General features: G+C 43.3%; 2 protein-coding genes across 12 annotated transcripts in view; one reads left to right on the forward strand and one right to left on the reverse strand.

Annotated features, from left to right (window-relative positions):
* The window catches only part of LOC107204890 (C-type lectin domain family 2 member L-like), a 37,860-nt gene extending 16,799 nt beyond the window's left edge, over positions 1–21,061 (reverse strand). For 3 of the 10 annotated variants that reach the window (XR_001521788.3, XR_001521786.3, XR_001521787.3), the window contains exons 1-5: positions 20,981–21,061; positions 20,235–20,318; positions 18,804–18,988; positions 17,916–18,016; positions 16,189–16,308 (exon numbers count right to left, since the gene is read on the reverse strand). Coding sequence is in view for 3 of the 10 variants with exons in the window: in XM_015628778.3 (XP_015484264.1) it covers positions 16,191–16,308; positions 17,916–18,016; positions 18,804–18,988; positions 20,235–20,318; positions 20,981–21,038 (546 nt within the window). In the remaining 7 variants the exon portion in view is untranslated. Of the gene's footprint in view, positions 1–3,851; positions 4,804–5,553; positions 5,602–9,743; positions 10,140–14,401; positions 14,500–14,760; positions 16,309–17,915; positions 18,017–18,803; positions 18,989–20,234; positions 20,319–20,980 lie in introns of those variants that run through there. The other 7 variants (XR_001521789.3, XR_001521790.3, XR_004497519.1 and 4 more) reach the window with 7 other exon arrangements.
* Positions 4,491–13,746, forward strand: LOC107204889 (killer cell lectin-like receptor subfamily F member 1). Of its 2 annotated transcripts, none has more exons than XM_015628774.2 (7): positions 4,491–4,572; positions 8,835–8,909; positions 9,978–10,076; positions 10,697–10,837; positions 11,201–11,352; positions 11,805–11,917; positions 12,515–13,746. In XM_015628774.2, exons 1-7 carry the CDS (start codon positions 4,491–4,493, stop codon positions 12,648–12,650), a joined length of 798 nt encoding a protein of 265 aa, XP_015484260.2. In that variant the 3' UTR covers positions 12,651–13,746. The 2 variants fall into 2 exon arrangements, with proteins under 2 accessions (XP_015484260.2, XP_015484262.1); XM_015628776.1 differs by having other exon boundaries at positions 12,518–13,746.
* Positions 21,062–23,247: the final 2,186 nt, after the last annotated feature.

Consider the following 23,247-nt stretch of genomic DNA (forward strand, 5'->3'; position numbering starts at 1 on the left):
TGCTGCAGCTCACTGGCAGCAAATATTACTGGAGTAATTCCAATGTGTTAATTCCATCCAAGCAATACATGATCTTACTGCTCACTCTGACTCACTCTTTGTTGCTCAAGCTGTATTCTTATACATCAAACTTTTCTTAAATTTAACCTCCCCTCCAATGCAAACATCATAATTTAAGAGCTGTATCATCTGCATTGTTATACTAATGTGTTCTGAAGCCAATGTGATAAGAGTTTTTGAATCTTGAAATTATCAAGAAAAATTCATTCAATAGTTCCATTTTTGCCTCCTGGTGAAAAATGTAAAGATGTCACGTACTTGTAAAGAAACAAGGCTAGAGAGCACTGGAAGTTTTGTGGAAAGGAGGGCTCTTTGTTCTTCATTCCTGCCACTGGGTATTAATGCCAATAACTTCTGGAAGGATTGTAAGCTGTGTGTGCTTACAAGCACCATTTGTCCATTCAATCTACAGAATTTATAGATGGTCCTGCTTTTACAACAGCTTTGCTTCCAATTTCACAAGCAGAAAGAAGCTTTTTACCCAAACGCACTTTGACGTGTTATATAAATAAATGTGTTAACAGCTAAGGGATTTCTACATCAACATGGGTATGTATTTCCAGAAAGAGCTCTGGAGTGCATGGAAAGAAGGGAAGTGATGAAACTGGATTCAGGTTTTCCAGTTTTGAAGCAACAACCCACAAACCTATGAAGTATCAGCAATCAGCCTGGCCTGCTGTCATGGTTAACCCCATCAGCAGCTCAGCCCCACAGAGCCACTCTGGTTTCTTCACACCTGGGGAATGGGGAGGAGAACCAGAAGGGTAAAAGTGAGAAAGTTGGTGGGCTGAGATAACACTCTAATAGATAAAGCAAAAGCTGCACACACAAGAAAAGTCAAAAGAAGGATTTAACTTACAGCTTCCCATGGGCAGCAGGTGCTCAGACATCCTCAGGAGAGCAGGGCTCCACCACACATAACCTAGGAAACCTAGGAAACACCAGCACTCCAAACATCCCCCCCTTTACTTCTTTCCTCAGCTTTAAATACTGATCATGATTCCATATGGGAAATCCCTTTGGTCACCTGGGGTCAGCTGTCCCAGCTGCGTCCCCTCCCAACTCCTGTGAAGCCTCCTGGCTGCTGGGGTGGGGTGAGGAGCAGAAAAGATGCTGTGCAATCACTGCAATAGCTAAAACACCCCTGTGTTACCCACACTGCTTCTAGCACAAATCCATGGTAGCTCCTGTGAATGAAATGAGCTCTGTCCCAGCCCAAACCAGCACACTTTCAGAAAAGGGTGTTGTGCTGAGGAATAGAAGTGCTGAGCAGTCTTTTACCCCTGCCTCTGGCCTGTTGATAGGCTCAGGCAAGTCCTTTTATTTTTGCCCTTCCAACTGCATCCTGGAATTGATTCTCTTCTTTGCTAAGTGCTCTCAGACCCACAGGTTAAAGTGACACCCAAAACCCAGGCTTTTTCAGACATGGGGCTAAGAGACAGGAGCTCTACTGGACCTGAAGCAAGGTAGACTGTGTCTGTATGGCAGAATAGAGCATAGCAGGGAACATTTTGTTTTTCTAACAAAATTTTGGTTTTGTAACAAAATAGATAAAAAAATTTCAGCCTGTGAGTTCAAAAGTTTAAATGACATCTTTTTTTCCTGCTGCAGTGTGGTATAACCACACTCAGACATTCCTTTATGGCAATAGGTGTCTTTGTTTTGGCCCTAGCTCTGATCATGCCTTCTGGGTGCTCATTATGCAAACAGGCTCTGCTGTGACACAGCAGAGGCTTAGAATTGAGACCTAAACTGGACATTTACTCACGGTACTCTCTCAATTTAGCCTGAAAACCTCTGTCTTGCAGCTCAGCCTTTGTGAACTGCATTTTATTGTCAGACTGGCAGTTCAAATTCTTTCAAATGTGCATTATGAGGCAGCTGGAGTCCTAGGCTGAGCTGCCTGTTCTGTGGCAGGAGGGGCTGAATTCTGCTTTGCTGGATTCTGCTTGGCAGCCCACGTCACTGTTTTCAGTCTGCCTTTGCCTCCACAGGCAAAAAAGGTGACGCTGTCACACCCACAAGATGGGGAGGCATCTGCAGTTGTCACCACGTTTGTTCTGTGCATAGCTGGAGCTGGTAACTGTGCTGACACCAGAACATCACTCAGTGACATCACTCAGGCTTGGCACTTGGAAAGGGGGAGTCTGTGTGCACCCAGGATGGGGAATGACATGAGCTCACATCCTTTGCCTACCCCCACAGTGCCTCTGGAGCTCCAGGCTGTCAAGCTCTACATAATGTGCAGAGAAATCCTACACAACAATCCCACCATCTTTCCTTGCAGGTGCTGCAAGAGAGTCTGGGCCTTCAGATATCTCCCTGTTTTGCCAAAAAGAGTGAAAATACAAGGCTAAAACACCACTCCCCCCTCCCCAGACATGTGGATGTTTGATACACAGCCCTTGGTCATAGGGTTCTGTAAGCTCTGCATATTAATCCAGATTCATTTCCTGGGAGGGAAGAAGAGGCTGAGGCAAGGCTCTACCTGGAGAACCCCAAAAACACAAGGTGAAGGTGGATCATGCGATAAATTAAACAACCCAGATTACAGCTTGTGAAGCTGCAGCTGAAGGAGCTGGGGAGGCTCAGCCTGGAGAAAAGGAGGCTCAGGGGGGGCCTTCTGGCTCTGCACAACTCCCTGACAGGAGGGGGCAGCCAGGGGATGTCAGGCTCTGCTCCCAGGGAATAAGGGACAGGACAAGAGCAAACAGCGTCAAGACTGTACAGTGTTACCTCTGGATGATTGTGACTGGTTTAGGAGGCAGTCATGAGAGAAGAGACTGCTGAAGAGTGTGTGCAGTGATGGAAAGGGACTGAGAGTTCAAACAACCCACTTGGCCTTCTAACTTTCCTTTATGGACCAAAGTTTCAAATAAAACCCAAATAAGGAAATTTGGTTTAGTTCAGGGTTGGGCTTTGTTTTTTGGTTTTTTTTTTTTCCATTTCAGAGCCTAACTATCCTGCTGTAAAGGATGCCGAGAAGTTCAGGGAAAAACTGATTCAGAGGACAAAGTTCTGTTTCATGTGAGGTCTGGTGATATGGCTGCTATATATGTGTCTGTGAAACAAACCTTATCAGGCTCCAGCAGACAGTATTGATTTATCAGTTGTTATCAGGTTATAAACCCATCATGATTTAGATACATTGCTTATAAGTCATACTCAGGCAGCACTTCTGACTAATCTGTTCCATGACTATCAAAGGTTCCTCTTTCCCCCCCCCAAAGCTTTTTTGTTTCTGCACTTAACACCATTACCAGTGTTTAACGTTGTAAGGGAAAAGATCAGTAGTGTAAGATTACAGTCCCAAACGTTGGTTTTTTTAGGTGCCTTTGAATGTAACAAAACCCTGCAAACAGCCTGTATAAACATTATTTTCCAAAGACCCATGTAGGTTTGCATACCCTTTCTGTGTTGAACTTGGGGGGAATTTTCTAAGTTGGAATAAGGCACAAGACCAAGAGCATAGCTCTTAGGAGGAAATGTCATGCACAGAACTCTGTGTCCGAGTGTTCTAAATGTGTTTTTAGGTTTTAGAACCTTGTTTACATTTCAATTAAAATCTGTGAGGCTTCCCCCAACCTGAAATAGAGGACAAAACCACTGTCATCCAAATACACTGCAGCAAACACATGGGTAATGAAAAAGGAGTTTAAGGTAATAAAGGCAACTCAGGTTTTCCATCTGTGGAATTGTTGGCTCAAGTAGGGAATAGTTCAAGCAATGTAGGAATAGCAGCTCCTTAACTACTGTTACAGTAAAGTATGGAAACATTCTTGTAAAAAGCATTGATCATATTTTTTAGATTTTATTTTGAGTTCATGTTCATGCATTATCAATATCACCAAAATTTAACCATTAAAGTTAAGCCATTAAAGTACTTTGTGGGTGGAGCAGGTTAGAATTTGAGTTCCATTTTTGAAGCTGTGTGGTTGCAGTTACATTAACCCCAAAACATCTTATACTGATACATGTACTTCTTGTTTATCTTCCTTTCAGGTGAATAGGCTGTGTAAGATCATGCAGAGGAGCACAAAACAGCCACAGCACAAATTGTACCCTCTATTCTCATGAATACCAGCAAACCTTTCATACCTGTGTAAGTCCATTTTTGGGCCTTCCTTAGTAAATTTAATTCCCACTGCTTTGACCAATAAGGTTTTTTAATATCTATTAGTTAAAAAAATGGCAGGGTGTAATCTTCATTTTCTCGCTTATTCTGAAAGGCAAGAAGAACAGTGGCTGAAAACAGTCTTTGAAGCTGCACTGAAAGAGGTGACTTAGTGACTTCCTTTTTAGTGTTTCTCAGCCTTCCTCAGAGCCATAGCACAGCGTGTGACTGTTCTGGAGGCAGGCAAAGCTGAGACAGCATGCAAATGATTGTGGTGAAGCTGCTCTTTCCATAGCTCCGAGGGACAGGTTCACGGATGGCAGGGGATGTCACTTATGCGGCCGTGGCAATGCTGCCGAGGGAAAGGCCACACACTCCTTCAGGAACATCAAACCCAGGTAAAACATCTTGGGCATGCACTGTTTGCTCTCTTCTGCGCTCTCTCTCTTTTTCTCTTTCTCTCTTTCTGTCTCACATTTTAAATTGGGTAAAACTAGAAGAAGGCCATAGGATGCTGCATGGGAAGGGCGAGAAGTTGGAACAGTGGATGAGATCCTCGCAGTACGAATCAGCCAAGCCGCTCCCAAATCACAATCACCAAGGAGCAGCAGCTCAGGTCTGGTCCCAGGCTTTAAGTAACAGAATGAGAAAGAAAAAGTGTTCATTGTTTGAATAATGAGCCTAATGTTTCTTTTTAAATGAGTAATATGATCAAGACAATGCTCCACTGAATTACTACCTAGCCCACAAATCAGATCAGTGTTTATGTTCATGGAAAAGGAGCAGTAAATTAACCAGTAAATCAGGAAACTAGTGGCAGTCAAAAGTGTAGTCACTGTCACTGAAGGAAGTACTGAATGTCTCCTAAAAACTTCCTGCTCTTTCTCTTTAATTTTCCAGTGGTGATTCTCCAGAACCAAATTATCAATCTGTGATCACTTCCTATATTTGTAAAAACAACCCAAAGGATTGAGCCAATATTCAGGGTAAGGAGATGTTCTAAACTAAATTTTCTGAAGAAGTAACATTTCTACTACTTTGAAAAAAATTCACTCATGAAAGCATTTGGACAAAATTCTGGATGACATCTAATATGAATGAAAGCTTATTATGAGCAAATAGGAAATGCTTGTGGCATCAACTAAGGATATCTTCATGCTTTCATTAGTAATTAATGTATTTAATCCCTTAAGGAAATAACATTGTGTAATGAACATTTTTAAATGTTCTACTTAGAATGGAGATTAATAGTGATAATGGTGCTCTGAATACCTGCACTTAAATGACAGAAAAGAATACCTTTTATATATTTTTACAAGACAGGTATCAAAAAGATAAAAATAAGTTCACTTTATTATATTTTTGATATGAAATACTACCTTAGACTGTGTCCATACACCCATGGATGTTGTTTGTACTGCTGTAACCTGTGCAACACAAAGAGGGCTTGCCTGTAATTTTACCCAGTATCCAAAGTGATAAAACTTATTTGTGAAGGGAGACAGACGTCAAATCTTGATTAGAAGATATCCAAAACTATTCCTAAATCATGCTGCCTAAAGGAAAACTCAATTTTGGACAGGCCAGTTCCAATGAAATTTATCATTAACATGTGGATGGCTCTTAGGAAACTTTTGTTGAACTGATTTTAACTCTTGATATTTTCTCACATGAAGTTACTGGCCATGGTAATTAAGTGATTTCTCAATGCCCTTTTCCCTTTAAATATTTAACTTCTCAAAAATGCTTATCATTTTTGTGGATGTTCTTCTGTTCATAGTCCAGTGCTTCCATCTCCTTTAACAAACAGGCACTAGAGATCCACCCAATATTTCTACAAGTCTTGGTTATGCTGTCTCAATTATACAGAGACAAAAATCTCTTACATAATATTTTCTTCACTGTTTATGGCTCCCAGTCTCACCTTCCCCACTCTTATGTCTGAGTATACTCAAATGTATTTTGTTTGACTGGGCTTGGACTTACAATTGGACTTCAGTTGTCACTCAGGTGCTCTGAATGACAAGGATGAGGGGATTCTTGCCTGCTCTGCCACAGGGTATTGAGGAGGATTTAGCAATGGCACTATGGTAGGTGCAGGTGCTGTTACTGTGCAGGTGTTTCAAAACAGGTGTACAAAAGTATAAAAGTGTTCCCAAATCCCAGCAAGGATAAAGACACCTGGGAATCCATTTTCCAGTGAAAGACTCCAGTAGTTTTTGTGTCCTGGTTCCCTCACAGATAATTTGAGAGTTGACTGATTATGAATTATGAATGGCTACACACAACTTTCCTTGGGAGAAGAACAAGTCAAGGAAAGTTCGAATCCATCACCAAACTAACCCACAAGTAGTTGTAGCATGCTATTGGTTTTGCTCTTAACTTCTTATTCCCTTTCTTAACCTCCTGGGCTGCTCCAGGTGTTGACCAGGTCCACCTGGAGCCTCTCCAGCTTCCCCCAGACCCCTGGAGGTGCTGGCCCACATTTGGACACAACATTCGCTAATCACAGAATCACTGGGTTGGAAGAGACCTTCAAGATCATCGAGTGCAACCCAGCCCTAACACCTCAACTAAACCATGGCACCGAGTGCCATATCCAGTCTTTCTTTAAACACATCCAGGGATGGTGACTCCACCATCTCCCCAGGCAGAACATTCCGGTATTTTATCACCCTTTCCATGAAGAACTTTTTCCTACCGTCCAACCTAAATTTCCCTTGGCTCAGCTTAAGGCTGTGTCCTCTCATTCTATCAGCTGCTGCCTGGAGAAAGAGACCAACCCCCACCTGACTACAGCCACCTTTCAGGAGGTTGTAGAGAGTGATAAGGTCACCTCTGAGTCTCCTTTTCTCCAGGCTAAACAACCCCAGCTCCCTCAGCCATTCCTCACAGGGTTTGTGTTCCCAGTCCCTCACCAGCCTCGTTGCCTCCTCTGGACGCACTCAAGCGTCTCAACATCCTTCCTGAACTGAGAGGCCAGAACTGGACACAGCACTCATGGAGCGGCCTCACCAGTGCTGGGTACAGAGGGAGAATGACCTCCCTGATGTCCCTGATGGACACACTACTGCTGACACCCCCCCAGCAGCACTCGCTGTCTGCACTTTCACCAAACAGAAGCTTCCAATAAACAGAGATGTTTTTCTGCACCTGACAACAGGCATAGGGAAGTGAAATTTCAGTTTTAGTGACTGACAGAGATCTCCACCTTGTTGTTGAATTAGGTGAGGGTGTGGAAGCATCCGGCAGAATGAAGCTTATGTGGTAATTTAAAACCCCTTGCTGACTTCTGAGGATTCACATTCAAATAATCGTGTGCCCATACACACTGTAATAGAAGCAATAACTGTTTAAATATTCAGCTTGCATTGATAATTATTTTTTTTACAGACAGAGACTTAGAGATTCTTTAAAGGAATAAATATTCATTTGAGAGACAAATTATTTACTAATAGTAGAAGAATGTCTAAAGTACTTATTTTATAAATATCTCTGTTTACAGGGCTAGTGCATTTAAAAGTTTAAAAGTCCTGAGTGTTTTTGGAAAATTATTTACATTTTAAGAAGAAAAACTTTTAAGGAATTTGATTTGAGAACAATTACATTTAATTTACAAATTTTCTGTAGTTCATTGAACTAATAAATTGAAATAAAGCAAAAACCCAAATGTGTTAGATCAGATTCTCTAAAGTGTAGACTCTCTCCCCTACATGAATTACCCTTATTTGCCAATCAGGTTCTCAGTGTTTTTGTTTTACTGTAAAACCTCTCCACACTTCAGCAATTCTCACATGAAATACTGCCTCATTTTAACCTAATGAGACTCTCTTCTTCTGCCAAGGTTTTCCCTGATCAGTGAAGTTTAATACAACAGTTCCTTTTAAAAGCCCCAGTGGTCACAAAATAGGGTGGTAGCACAGAAGCTTATTCTTGATTCAGATGGATAAAATCTCTCAATTTACAGAAGCAAAAGCAGTGTCCCAAAGGTTCAGATACCTTCTAACCAGTAGCTGCGCAAAATACCCAGGTAAATGATACTGAAAACATGTTCAGAAAGAATCCATGTGCCTTGAACCCACACTGTGAGATTTTAATGCCCTTTTTGGTTCTGTTTTGGCAACGTGCTTTTGGAAAAGGATGTCTTCAGCCATCAGGTCCATTCCTCTGCTGCTACAGGCACCACCTGTAATATCCTTGGATAAACAGTCACGAGTCAGGAATGCCCACAGGAGCTACCTTGCTGCAGCAGCATTTCTCTAAATGCTGGTTTTCCTTTTGGCATCTCTCTGCCCCACAAAGCAGTCACGGGTCTGGTGCCCCTCCAGACCCTGTGGTACCTTCTGAGATGGCTTAGCAACAGATGGGATGCTTGCCATGGATAGGATCCAGGTCTTTCCCATCCTTCAGCCTGTTTGTCTGGCTCTTGCTCCAGCCAGCACCCAACAGTTTAAAGCGTATGGAGGAGGCTTTTCCTGCCTGACAGCAGGAGGAAGTGGTAAATCATCATCTTGCCTGTTGTTGCCTAGGAAAAGGAAAATGCTGAACAGGCAGCCCTGCAAACACACATCCATTTTCATAGAGGCTCAGCCTTTATTGTTCCTCTATTTGGTGATTATTACTCACAGCCACAAATGTGAGCATTGCCCTCTCCTTACAGGAAGCACGATCACATACGCTGAGCTGCACGTGAAGAGACCCCATGGAAACAGCAGAGCAGAGACTTCCGCTCCTGGTACTGTACAATTTGGTTACTAATTATAGATCTAGTTTTTCCTATTGCCCAACAGTGAAACCTGTTATCAAGAGCCTTTATATATACTCTCTCAATGAAGGACTGATCTATCATTTCATCTGCTGCGCTTTTTTTCTGCTGAGTTCTCAGATTCTTCACTTTCCTAAATATTGGTAGACGTGTTTTAAAAATAATTTCTAAAAATGCCTTTGTGCTCTGCATGGAAAATGCAGTAAAGCTAAGTAGAATTCCATATTTTTTTAGAGCCCTCCTTCAGGAAGAGTCCCAGGGATGCATTTGGCTTTGGAAGCAGGGTAATGCAGGTCTGTGTGCCATTAGTGCCCTGGTGATTCTCACCCTCCCTGGACTGAAGGACCTGCCTGCCAGGGAAAGAGAACATTATACCAGATAGCTCAGGTAGCCAGAGGATGGAGCAGTTGCTCATCTCATACAGGCAAGGTCAGGGAAACACAGGTTATGACAGTGCAAGTCTGTGTCTCATGGAACCTTTACCCCAAATTTCCTCAGGTTCTGAAGCTTCCTGAGTGCTTCCCTCCAACATAGGATGAATGCCAAACAGCTGCAGAGATGCTTGCTTTGATGCACTTCCCTGTGACAGGGAGTGTCAGCATGGGGCTTTTTTTCTGATGTATTTAGGGAAGTTATCTTTGAGGTGCAGGACAGGAACAGCAACATTTGGAAACAGAGAGGAGGAACACTCCACAGCCTATCCCTGACACCCCAGCCCATCCTTGATACTTTCCCTGAATTGCTCTGCAAGGTCCTGCAGGGTGTGTGTGTAGGTGTGAGGAGGCAATGCTTGAGAAAAATAAGTCAAAGGAGAAAAGGCAAATTTTTAATGGTTGACAATCACTTGCTCTATGTGACCAAATGTTTTGATTTCACTTCCATGTATGCAAAATGGATGCAGATTTTTAATAAGTAAAACACCACTGCATCCTCCTGGCAGCAGACTGATTTTAGGCAGATGAGTTCTCTGTTGTTTACCCAGTGATAATTTTAAGAGTGCCAGGACATTAAGCTGCTCTTCCTCCTGCCTCCCTCCAGACTGTCGGCACAGGTGCTCAGCCTGGTTCTACGTGGCGCTGGTCCTGGCAGTCCTCGTGCTCATCCTACTGGGAGTCGTGGCCATACAGGCCAAGCAATGTGAGTAGATCTTTCCTCCTGCTTCATCCCTTCATTGCAGACATGCTTAAACCTCTGAAAGAGCTGAGAGAAAAATTCCCTTAGTGTTGTTTTGAAAGGTGTCAACTTGTACACAAATACAGGAAATACTTGACAAGGGCCTGGAGTGACAGGATGAGGGACAAGGGCTTCACACTGACAGAGAGCAGATGTAGGTTGGATATTAGGAAGAAATTCTTCCCTGTGAGGGTGGTGAGGCCCTGGCACAGGATCCTTAGAGAAGCTGTGGCTGCTCCATCCCTGGCAGTGTCCAAGGCCAGGTTGGATGGGCTCTGAGCAACCTGGAATAATGGAAGGTGTCCCTGCCCATAGCAGGGGTTTGGAATGAAATGATCTTTAAAGTCTTTCCAAACCAGGCCATTTCATGAACATCTTCTCAGGAGGACTTTGCTCATTGAGCTTTACTCACTGAGTTTGCTCACAGCTGTTTCTGTACCAGGCAATGTACGCAGAAACATCCTCACATTCACTGTACAGCACTGGGTACAAAGACTGAATTTCTTCATTTCTTTATCTTTGTTGTTAACCATGATCTCTCTCTTTTTTTTTTTTTTTTTTTTGCTTACTTTGGGCCATTCAAGTTTTGAAGGGCAGAGCGGGAAAATTGGAAAGTTTGCCCCAGTATGGTCTGAACAACAGCAGCAGTGACATTTCTTCAGAGAGGACTGACTCAGCAGCACTCCTGAAATGGCTCATGGCAGAGCTGTGTGAAAATGGACAGGGTAAGGCATGTTAGTCCTTCCCAGCATAGGGGACATGTGGTGTGCAAAGCTCTGTTGTCTCTGTTCCCATTTCTCTGACTCCCTGCAGTTTATGGGAAGTCACTGGTGCTACCCAGGAAGCATGATGTTCCTGCAGAGTAGTGATAGCAAAATCTAAACTAACATTTTAACCATGATAGTCTCGCTCCTCTTTTGGTATAGTTTCCAGTATTTTCATTACATTTCTTTCTGCCAGGAGCTGCTGTCAGAAATTCCATATATCCTCCTCTTGTCCTGGAGAACACTTCCCAGACAATGGTTCATAAACAGGGGGCGGAATTCCATTAATTGTAGGAGCTAAAGGTTGCCCCTGTCCACCCACAGGGACAACATGTGAGCTGTGTCCCGCCGGGTGGCAACTGCACAGGAGCAGATGTTACTTCTTCTCTGAGGAGGCCAGGAGCTGGGAGGACAGCCAGAAAAACTGCCTGGCCAGGAAATCCCAGCTGCTTGTCATTGAGGATGAAATTGAGATGGTGAGTCTTGCAGCAGCCCTAAAAGCATGTGACAGGCCTTAGCCAAACATTTCTCCAAGAGAAAATGGCCTGGATGTCAAAAGTACAGGTAGACAAGCAAGAGCCCCACCAGGGAAAGGATCTGACCCTCCCTGCACAGGAGCTGAGTTTGGGAATGTCAGCAGAGCAGAGCTGAAGAGGAGAAGCACAAAAGGTGCCAAGTGTGGAAGCCAGAGTAGTTTTGACTGGGAGGAGGAAATGCTGGTGACTTTCCACTCGTTTCTACCACTTGGCTGTGGGAAGAGAGGAGCCTGGTCATGTGTACGGGCTGATGTAAGAGGCTGCTCTGCCATGGCTGCATCCCTGTCCTTGCTCTTCAAGAGGAAATAAAAGCTGTGCATGAGGCAGGACAGTGACCCGGGCACAGCAGGAAAGCTCTTCTGTCAGGTAACATCCTTCCAATCATTCCACAGGAATTTATAGACAACAAAGACAAAGATACCAAATATATTTGGATTGGCTTGGACACTGAAGACATGGAGAAAGCATGGAGTTCAGTGGAAGATCACACAGTAAAAAAACAGAGGTGATGATTTGTGGGGGGAGGATATCTTTGGGAAAAGCAAAGTGTGGTATCCCTGCTTGGAAATACAGCTCTGAATCTGAGCTAATTACCCAAAGCACAGATCTAACCCTGCAGCCTCAGGTACATATTCAGAGTCTATTTCATGCCCAGTTCCAGGTCAACAGGTTCCTGCTGGGCACTTTTGGAAACTGATTTCTGCCTCCAGGACCAACCACAGCCACAGCTCATACATTTATTAATGCAGAGATATTATTACAAACTTCTGCTGAAATCCCTGCCAACAAACTCTCACTTTACAGACCACGCCTCTGTTGAAGGTGATGCCTGTCACATAGCATTGGCTGGGATCCGAGCAGCTTTCTTCAGCATTGTGGCTGCATGGGGAGGATCCTTATCCTTGTAACACAAATAATCCCAAGCATCCATCCCTCAGAAGCCAGCAGTCCCTGCTGGGGGTGCCCAACCCACCTCTGCACAGCTGCTGTGCTTCAAGGGGCTGCTGGAGTGGACATCATCCCCCCTCTCACTCAGGGCACCCCCAGGATGAGTTTAAAGATGAGTTTAAAGCTGACAACTGCATTCCTTTTGGTCTCTCAGCAGGACAGCTCTAAGAAGCATCAAGGCTGACAAGAACTGTGCTGTTTACAGAAGGAAAAATGTGATCCAGGCAGATAACTGCCAGACGTTAAAGGAGTGGATCTGTAAGAAGAACGCAACTTTGCTGGTGCTCTGAGCTGCATTTCCAGACAACAGGCAGAGCTTCTTGTCAGAAGACCCATTTTACAGACAAAACAACTTGTGGTGTAAATAGTTTTGATCAGACTTGCAGGGAAATTTGCACTTTGCTGTGCTCTCTAAGAAGTCAGAAGACAGGCCCTGTAACAGGGCTGTAAGCTGGCACATGAGGATTTTGCGGTGCTGAGCCTTCACACAGACAGATTTTGGCAGCAGCTGCCTCAGGAAAGGTCAGAGGAGAAGAGATACTTGTGAGGAGGAGCCCTGTGCACGTGAACTGTGTGATGTGCAGGAATTACGGCCCCTGTGGGGGATGAAGAGTGTGCTGGGCCCACTGCTTGTGGGCCTGCCTGCAGACAGCTGCTGAGCTGAGGACTTCTTAGTTGGGTTTCAGGATTTTAGTGTTTTCTGAAGTCTGTGGGTCTGTTTTCTTTTCCTTGGGGTCTAACTGTGACTCACAGAAGCCACTTGAGGGCTGGAAAAAATGCATTTATTGGACAGTGTTTTATTTAAAGCTGCTGCAGAGCAACTGGGTGTATACAGCAGACCATGCATGGAGTGACTTGTAACAATCATGGTTAATCTGCTGACTGCTCCCATCTTCTTCTGGTGCTGAGCCTTGGAATCTGAAGGGATTAACTAGGGAAGGAGCTTGGACTGTAAAACAACATTGCAGTGCAAGGAAATGAAGTTTATAACCTTCCTCTCCACCTATATTTTGTCCCGTTACATTGTAAATTCCAACTACAGTTATGCTATAATGAGCTGTAAGACTGGTGAAATGAATGCCTGGGAGTGCATTCAGTAAATGCATTACTTAGGCATTGAAGTGTCATGAATAAATATTATTTCTGGGTCTAGAACACAAAAATGCTAAGAGCACTCTGACCCATGCTTTTATTAGATTCAGATTATTTGACAAAATTAAAGAAATGTCATGAATTGAAGGTGTTACTCTAACAAAAATGGCACCGACTGGAATTTAAGTCCTTACAGCAATGAGAAGAGAAACAAATATAACATGGATTTTGAGATGGTGAGCCTTTGCCTCATCTTTGTTGTGATGCACACAAATAAAAGCAGCTGCAGTTTCACAGAGATGCTTTTTCATGCCTGCACATGCCTGAGGAGGGTTAATGTTCAGCACTTTAGGGCTGCAGATTAAAAAGTGAACTGTCCCCTCAGGGACTTCCCTTCAAACAATAACAAAAAAAAAATCCCAACACAGATTTACCCCACAGAATGCAGCATCAGGAGCTCAAGACTGATGAGAAACTGCTGTTATGTAAGAGGAAACAACAAAAATCCCCCAAATTCACAGCATGTGGGGGGAAGAGGATTGGTTTGCTCATTCTAGAGAGAAGCAAAGAAAAGGAAAGAGTCTAAAATGAGTAAGATAATAGTCTATACCTATATAATACGTGCTTTATAGAGAGATAATTTCTCTTTGCTGAGAAATTTTCAGGGTACTCACAGCACACCCTTCTCCATGCAGTAGAGTTGACAATTGCTGCTTTTATGGCACATCTTTCTTGATTCATGCTGAATTTATCAAGAAAAACTAACTCCTGCATGCTGGATTTTCTCAAATTAGTTGTGGTGTTTAGGTTTTAATAATATTCACAAAACATCTACTATTTGGACCTTCTTGCTATTATTCATGTAATTAAACAAGTTTTTGCAGGACCTTACTGAGGCTCTCACCTACAATTTAAGCAGTCACTTATATAAAAAGAAAAAAGAAATTACCATTGAAGTACTTCATCAAACTCCACTGAGTAAAGCAAGTTGTCAGAGTTTGCAGCTTGACCCTTCTTTTCTTAACATCACTGAAGAAGATGCTATCCCTGAGGAGTCAGATTTCAGAAGAGTTTTCACTGTAACCTCTTTTATAAAGTCTGACCCATTATGAGGCATTAGAAAGGGAAAAGCATTATTTTTTGGATCAAATGTCCTGTTTCATGTCAACCCCAACATTATGATTAATATTTTTTTCATGTTCAAAACCTGAATATTTTACTTTGCTTCACTTTTTTTTTTTCACCAAAATGGTGCCTGAGATGAAAAAGACTTTTAATGTCTCAATATTTAGATACAAACCACTGTAATTCAAGGGCTCTGTAAAGACATTTATTAAGTATCTTTTCAGGACTATTTCAGGACATTCCATATCCTTCAGAATCAAGCTAATTTAAAAACATTTCAGAATAACACTCTCCCCCCAACATATAAATTAATAGATAATTAGGCTTTTCATACTGTAGAGGTCCTGTTACTGTGCCTATAAAGAACACAAGCAATTAAGAAAAGTGTAATCCAGCAAAATTAGTGGTTATATTTAAATAAACATCTGAAACATGTGTGTGGTCCATGTGCTACAGTAAAGTCCTTCTGTCACAGAAAATGATGAAGGTGAACTTCCCATTTTTCCTTCTCTAGAAACTTGATAGTTATATTCCTTCCAGGAAAATTTTCTTCCTCTGGGTCAAATGACACTTTTAATCTTTAGATAACCTTCTAGACATGAGTGGGACTCAGACAATCAAAGGGATTGTGCCCTAATTCTGTTCAGGCTCCCAGCAATCCTAGAGTACTGGAGGCTGCTGCTGAAAATGTCCCCTACACAAGGAATCACTGACTGTCCATCTGGAAATGACATATATATTCTATTGCTCAGAAGCCTCACAGTGTGACAGGCACACAGCATGAGGAAAACACAGAGAAACATCCCTTGCTGGTAATTCTCTCATTCACTTTTCCTAACTTTGCCTCCTTGCACTACTTTACACATTAATGCCTCCAGCTTCACTATCACTCTTCCAGTTCTAACTCTTCACCCCCCACCCCCATCAGTGCATATGCTCACGCAAATAAATATTCACAATCTATTGTGACCTTTTTTTGGCTAAAGAAAGTGTTGTGAGGATCACTTCAGGTGCAGTGCACCTATAAATTAGCTTGACAGCGTTATCACCAGGATTTAACAAGATTAATGTAACATAACATTAACAAAACATGGAATATAATGCAAGGTGCATCCCATCAAACATGGAAAGAGGAATCTACTGTGATCCTGTCTAAAACAACAGTGTTCACTTCTGCATTACCCTGTAGCCACAAGGCACTGGCAGTCCTTCAGACAGACCCACTCCACCCCCCATCCCTGCACAGAGGCTGGCAAAAGGAAAAGCAGAGCAAAAACCTCCAACTGCACACCCAAAAGGGAAAGAAAGAACAGCTGCTCCTACAAGAGAAGAGTAAATGGAAGAAATATTGATGGCCCAACAAAAAGGAAACTACAGCTGGGCAGTAGCTGGAAAAATGGGGCAAGGAAATGACTCATCGAGATGCTGAAGAGAGCCTTTTAAATGGTATCTTTAAAGCCTTCCTCCATGGAAGGGGAATTCTGGCTACCAGAAAAGTCATTCACCTCTGGGTAGGATCTGGCACACACTCCCAGGTCCCAAAGTATAGACATATCCTGTGTAGGCATCGTATCAGAGCTCTGAGGTGTCAGGGGTGGTGGCTTGGCCCACCTTTATTGAGCTGAGTTGATATTCAAGCTGCACACCCACTTCCTGGTTAAATAACATCCCGAGGCTGAGACTCCTTTGGACTCCAGATAGGCACAGCTTCCAGAACCTTTTACTTCAAACCTGTCAGGGAGAAGGGAAGACAGGATTACTTGGACACCCACAATCAAACATTGCAATACAGCAAAGACAGCTACAGGCATCTCAGGTTCTCTTTGAATAAAGCCTGATTAATCTCAGGCAAGGTACCACAGGAGGATGATGTTTTGTGCCTTGAAGAGAACAGCATGGAGATTGTCTTTTCTTAATGGTATCTTGTGATAAGAAGACAAAATCCAGGACTTGTACTCCTGCATCTTGTTTGGTGGTCACTTAATGTGAAATACACCCTTAGGGCAGAGACTGAAACCCAGATTTGCTCTTCTCAGGGATGCCACGCCATCGAGATGGGCACCACCACTTTGCATTTCCACATCCTCTTATACAGCTAAAAGGTTCCAGCAGGAGCTGTGAAGCAAACATACCTCTCATTTCTCCCTTGCTCAGAATCTAAAAGGCACCATGGTTAAGGGATTGGGGAAAAACAAGAAGCAAACCTCAGTTTCCACACTATAGGTGTCCCTACATAAGAGATATAGGACTCCTTTAGCAACTCTGTTTTCAAACAAAGTGCTACAAAATTCTGTGGATTGGCCAAGAAAACTGGAATGGTCTCTGGAAAAGCCAAGGGACAAATCCTCACCAGTGTAGTAACACCTGAGCTTAGATATCAAGGTGTTTGCCCTCCCCTTCAGGAGGGGCAGTTTGAGGCAAGCAGTGAGGCAGAAGGCCAAGAATGGGAAGAAAGTCACTGAAAATGAAAGCATCAGTGGATGTCTTATTGCAGACAGGGGATAAAAGAGTGGGAAGGACGGCAGTTTTCAATTTGAGGTGCCCATGTGTTCCTCATATCTCACGTTATAGGGCTTGGGGATGAAGTGAATATAGTCACACATCATCAGTAATGTCACAGACCTAAAACTATTTAAATTTTCCACTTCTTAAGGTAATTTCAGACTTGTGAAATCTCAGTGCTTATGCCTATTAATGGTAATTCTGCCAACTCCTGCCAGCAGCTGCTCCAGGATGAGCTGCAGCAGCCTCTGAGATGGGATGGCTGCCAGGGAGAGGAACAAAGTGCCCCACACCTGGCACTGGTGGCACAGAACACAGGGCACAGAGCAGCTCATGCAACACAAATTCACATCTTCCTTTCCCTCCAGCAGCCTCTTTCAGAAGAACATTCTATAAAAATGAAAACAATTTTATATGGAGTTTACATGGAGTCTTAGCAGTCTCCCTTAGCAGTCTTTGCTATAAAAGTCACACAACTTACATGCAGGTTTGTACTTTTGCAAAATATATTCTATAATGAGGAATTTGTATTACTGTAATCTTCCCTTCCTACCCCCAAAGCCTTTGGTATTTTGGTGTCTCTTGGTTTCACTTTCTCTAATGTCTGTTACCATGAGCCTGCCTCAGGTTGCTTCTCAACATTACAAATTTATCCCCTAACTTCATCTGCCAGATTTTACAATGCCATGTGAAATCTACATTGCATTCCATACCCTCTCCATAATCATCCCTTCAACATAATAACAGATATTTCCTACAAGTCATTATTTCTGTATTATTTTTCTTACTCCCCTATAATCAAATATCACCAGCAAAACCCCTCCACATCAACTTACAGTTCATTGTCTAATGCTTTTCCATTTACCCAAAAGAACTCTTCATTTCTTTTATGGAGTCCAATCCATGGGTTTTGCTTTGTTATCTTCATCATAAAGCTCTGTAGGAATAAACCCACATGAGAAAAGTAGTTCTGCATGTTCAGTCCAACTATCAAAATAAAAAGTCCTTGATCCAGGGCCAAAGCAAAACAACATTCTAGCCTTGCAGAAGAAACAACATTAAAACCTAAATATAGAGAGACTGGTGACTGCGATAGGGTTGACTGACCTAAAGAGAGGCTATTCTAAAATATCAAAAATATATCTAAAATATCTGCTTTCAAGGTCTGCAACAGGTACAGAAGAATATATTCTTCTACATATATATATATATATATATATATATATCTATATCTATCTATCTATCTATCTATACACCCCTTTGTGCAGGGTGGAATCTTTCCTAATACTGTGGTATAATACAGGGAAAAAAAAAATGCTGCAAGCTGCACTTTGGGTAACTATTTCCTAACGCCAAAGGTCACAATTAACGTATTTACCAACTTGTGCATCAGTAATCTATCTAAATATGAAAAAACAGTTGTTTAATTAAAGAAAAATGAGATGCAACAGTGTTTACCCTGATAGATGCCTTCAATTTGAGTGTTTATAACTGTTAGCAGCACCAAGTTTAATTCAGACAAGCACTCGGACATTTTCTAAAACATCAGCTGCTCAAGCTGATGTTTCCTGTTTTTAGGGAGAAGAGGCTCAGTTTTCTGCAGACTGTGACTCATTGTGGTCTTTCATCAGCTTCCTAACTGTTCAGCTGAGGAGGCTGGGAAAGCGGTTCCCTGGAAGTGAACTTCCAGGGAAGGAAACAGGATCTCCCTTTGGTTCCCTTACCAGCTCCTGAAGATTTTCGATGACCAGGAGGGAAGAGTTGTGGGAAGAGCAGTGGCTCTGGCTGGAGTTCCAGTCAGCTTCACTCTCTGAGAGGTTGTAACACTTCCTCTGGAAGTACAGCCAGCCTGATGGACACAGGTCCAGGGGAGGGCACACAGGAGAGTCATTGCCCAGAGAACGATTTACTGGGAAAAGACAAAAAACAATCTACCCATTTCTTCCAGCTGGGAAAGGTTTTACTTTCTGACTGCATCATCTAAAATAATCCCAGTCTAGCCACAGCATTGTTACTTCTGTCCAGCTGAAATAATTACTGTAAACTAATGATACAGTCTGGATCCTGCACCCTTCTGCCCCTTGATATATCCTTAAAAAGATAGTCAGGGACAAGTTGTAGAAGTAGCTGAGGAGGTGAAAATAAAGTATCACCCAAGGACTCTTCTACAGCTTAAAAATTCCAACAACTCCAGTTTTTGAACGCATGGCTTCCTCGCAGCTCAATTAGTAACTTTGTTTATTATAGTGTCATTTTTGAAGGACTGCAGATCCCTAGGACAATCTTTCTGTGTTACTTGTTTTCTTGAACTTGGATTAAGACCAACAGTGATGTGACAAACTTGATACAAAAGAACAGTAAAACTAAACTGAACCCTCCCTAACCCCCCTGAAGCATGTGGAGTTGTTCCCCCAACTCTGGCCCTGGTCTACAGTTTCAAACAACACAGAATCACAGAGGGGCTTGCGTTGAGAGCAACTTCAAAGATCATTTTTTTCTCCACCCCCTGCCATGGGAAGGCACAGATTCCATGAGATCAGGTTGTTCCAAGCCCCATCCAACCTGGCCTTGGATGCATCCAAGTGATGCCTTAAGTTTTAGCTTTCATATTTCTCAGATTCTGTACTGCAGTAATGTATAACTCCGAACTTCATATGAAGTGTTAGCAAGTTCTCTTCACAGTTTAGTTAGACAAAACAATCCTTTTCCAGCCTGAGAAACAAGGACACTGTTGCAGCTTCGAGCCCAAAAAGGTATAAATAATGGTGAATTGAGGAGAGCAATCTGGGAGGATGGGACTTCATAACCTGAAGCTGTAATTGGACAATTAACCCAAATGTGTAAATGGACCAAAACTTATAAAAGTGGGGAAAGTCGTGAGCGGTTGTCCATTTTGGGCCCATCTTGGGTGCAGCCACAGCCAGGATCTTCAACTGCCCAAGGTGTATCCTTTGAAGGCCTTTTAATAAATACCTACTTTATTCCATTAACTCTATCTAGCATCTGTTCCAGGTAGCCTCTCTAGGCATCACAGGGATGGGGCAGCCACAGCTTTGGGCAGCCTGTGCCAGGGCCTCACCACTCTCTGAGTATAGAACCCCAAACTCTGGTAATTTCTCTGCTAATTATATTTCCTTTTAAAATTCCTTACTTACCAAAATGAATACATGAAATCAAAATGACAGCAGCAGTAAGGACTCCAGCGACAGCTCGCCACAGCCAGATGTTTGAGAACAGACCTGAAAAAATAAATGTAATGAATTAAAAAACAAAATAAAACAAACAAACAAACAACCCCCCTCCCCAAAAAGAAAACCGAAAAAAAGAAACCCAACACCAAAAAAACCCAGAACAACAAATAAAGACCAGCTGAGTGGGGAGTAGAGCCCAGGAGGCATAAAGCCATTAAAAAAAACCCAAAAACATAGCTGTGGAGAGCAGGCTGGGAGCAGAGACATTTAACTTATCTTCACAAGGCTACTTAGCTAACAAGAACTCCAGAACTTGAAGCGATCAAAAGAGAAAGAAACGAGCATGGGAAAAATTACTGTGGACAGTAAGTTTGATACTGACCTGGCGCCTAAACATGGCACGGATAAGTGAAATAAAAAACCCCATCAGTTCTGGAGCCCAAAACGTCTGAGCAATATCCAGCCTTATCCCACAGCCACAGCTTTTTAGTCTCCTTTCGTTTCCCTGTCCGCTCCAGGGCTTTGGAAGCGCACACGGCCCTGCCACTGTCCGGGGAGCGGCGGGGACCGGCCGTGCCGGGAGGCTCCAGAGGAGCTCCCCTCTCCTGGCAGCCTCTGCCCGTCCCCAGCGCGGCATCCCCGGCCAGCTGCGGAGGGATGTCCCGGCTCCCCGCCCTCACGGCAGCCCCTGGCTGTCCCCCGGCCGTCACCTTTGCCGCTGAGGGCCGTGCCGCGGCCCGCCGAGCCGCCGCGCGCGCCGCCCGCCATGGGCGCCCAGCTGGCGGGGCCCGGGGTGGGCCCGGCCCCGGGGGCATGGCCACGGAGCGTGGGCTCGGAGCCGGCCTTGGCGCCGGGAACAGTCACTCCGCAACTCCCCAGAAACAGGAAACGGCCGCAATTTCAAGGAGAAGTCGGCTCCCACAAGATCTCGCCAAGATCCTCTGGCATAAGCAAATTCCAGGAACTAATACAAAGAGAGATGGCTCTGGTTTGGTTTTGTCTACTGGGGATTTTTTGGGGGGGGTTTGTTTGGTTTTGGTTGTTTTTTTTTTGTGTCGGGTGTTTTGGTTTTGTGGGTTTTGTTTATTTATTTATTTGTTTGGGGTTTTTAAAATTTATTTAATATTTATTCTCTTCTTTTGTACAGAGGAGGAGGAGAATAAAATCAAGTGTTTAAACATTGATTACTTAACCCTTTTTGGGAAACCTGGCCAGTGATTTGCTTTACCTAGAAGAACATAAAGCCTGATGGTGCTGGCTTGCCAGCTGTGGGGATGAAGGTGCAATAGAAATTTCAGCATTGCTTGGAAGATGGGGCCAGACATACCATCCATTTCATCTGGTGGTTTTGCACAATAACTGCTGTTCTTACGACAGATCCGGGCTGTGTTGCGTGTTCAAACAGCCTGAGGAACACAGCTCTCTCCCAGTCATCATGTGGGCTCTGTGTGAGGAATTCAGCGGTGGTTTATCCAAAATAAGCATCCTTCTGTACCTGGGCAGGAAACTTCCAACAGAAAACCATGGGAATGGGAGGGGGGTTTACACCTTAAGCTTTCACTGCAGTCTCCAATTACTTTCATTGTCAAGGATTCTGAGCAGTGCTGAGCTGCTGAAAATCATCTCCAGGTCTTTATGTTTACACCTTATAAAGAACCATATAAACTTTATACTTCCACAAGTATAATTTGAATTGCAATTGATTTTAGCCCTTGCCTGCAGCGGGAGTTAATTTAAGCTTTGAATGGAGAGAGCTGGACTGGTCAAAATTCCCATGAAGTCACTGAGGAAAGAAAGGAAAAATAAAGGGGTGGAGACAAGCCCAAAAGATATGTGTAACAAAGCTTAAGGTATGGTGGCTTCAGGGAGGTTAGAGAACTACAGATCCCCAGGAGAGAGAAGAGGTGATGGATCCAGAGACCACAAGCTGGAGACCAGAGGCTTTGCAAGACATGAATCCAGAGGGGCAGAGGATGAGAGTGGAGTGTGGAATTAGGGCAGCAGGGAGATGATGAAGAGCATATTTTACACACAAGGAGACAGTGGAACATGGGTGTGTGCACAGCTGGCATTCTAGGAATTACACACACAGCTTATTCAGCATTTATTCACTCTGAAGGAGTGGCTTGGGCTCCTGCCACTCAGTCCTGACTGTCATTGAGGTAAAAAATAGCACTGTGGCTTTTAACCACAGAGCATTGAGAAGTGAGCGCTCTCTTCATGTTCACCCACGAGGTAATTCTCTACCACAAAAGGTAATTCTGACAGCTGCAGGAGATTCTCCAGGCTGGCAAAAAAACCCTGAGAAATGCTGTAAACATAGCTGTGAATCATCTGATCCTCCAAAACTACTGTTATTAATCCCAGATGCTTGTAACTGAGACACTCACCTTCACCTTCACTGGTCAGTTTGGCTGAGAAGCCTCCAGACAATTCCTAAAATGAAACTTTAACAAGATAGGAATTTCTTGAAGCCTAAAGGCAGAAATACCCTCCAAACTGAATCACTGGAAAATTACTTTAAAATATTGCCATGATGTAGGGAGAAAAATGCAAGCATTTTAAGGAAAAAGCATGACATTTTACAAAAGGGCTCTCATGGGACTGACTTGAAAAGTCACAGTTGGATCCTGTTGTGCTGCCTCCTGCCTGCTGCTACCCCAAATAATCTTTGATTACCTTTTATTACTCACTGAATATAGAATCATGGAATGGTTTGGATTGGAATAGACTTTTTATCTAATTCCAAACCCTCTGCCATGAGCAGGGATACTTTCCACTATCCCAAGTTTCTCTAAGCCCCATTCAGCCTGGCCTTGGACACTGCCAGGGAAGGGACAGCCACAGCTTCTCTGCGCAACCTGTGCCAGGGCCTTACCACCCCACAAGTATAGAACTTTTTCCTAATATCTGCTCTAAGTATTTTCTCTTTTAGCTCAAAACTGTTCACACTTGTCCTGTCACTATCTGCTCATGT

Source organism: Parus major, chromosome 1A (genome assembly GCF_001522545.3).
Source record: "Parus major isolate Abel chromosome 1A, Parus_major1.1, whole genome shotgun sequence".
NCBI classification, from domain to species: domain Eukaryota; kingdom Metazoa; phylum Chordata; class Aves; order Passeriformes; family Paridae; genus Parus; species Parus major.

Excerpts from the sequence above, each read along its gene's own strand:
- LOC107204889 (XM_015628774.2), top strand. The coding sequence starts at position 4,491 with ATGGCAGGGGATGTCACTTATGCGGCCGTGGCAATGCTGCCGAGGGAA. Across the intron at positions 10,077-10,696 it reads GGCCATACAGGCCAAGCAAT|TTTTGAAGGGCAGAGCGGGA; the intron begins GTGAGTAGATCT and ends GGGCCATTCAAG. Across the intron at positions 10,838-11,200 it reads GCTGTGTGAAAATGGACAGG|GGACAACATGTGAGCTGTGT; the intron begins GTAAGGCATGTT and ends GTCCACCCACAG.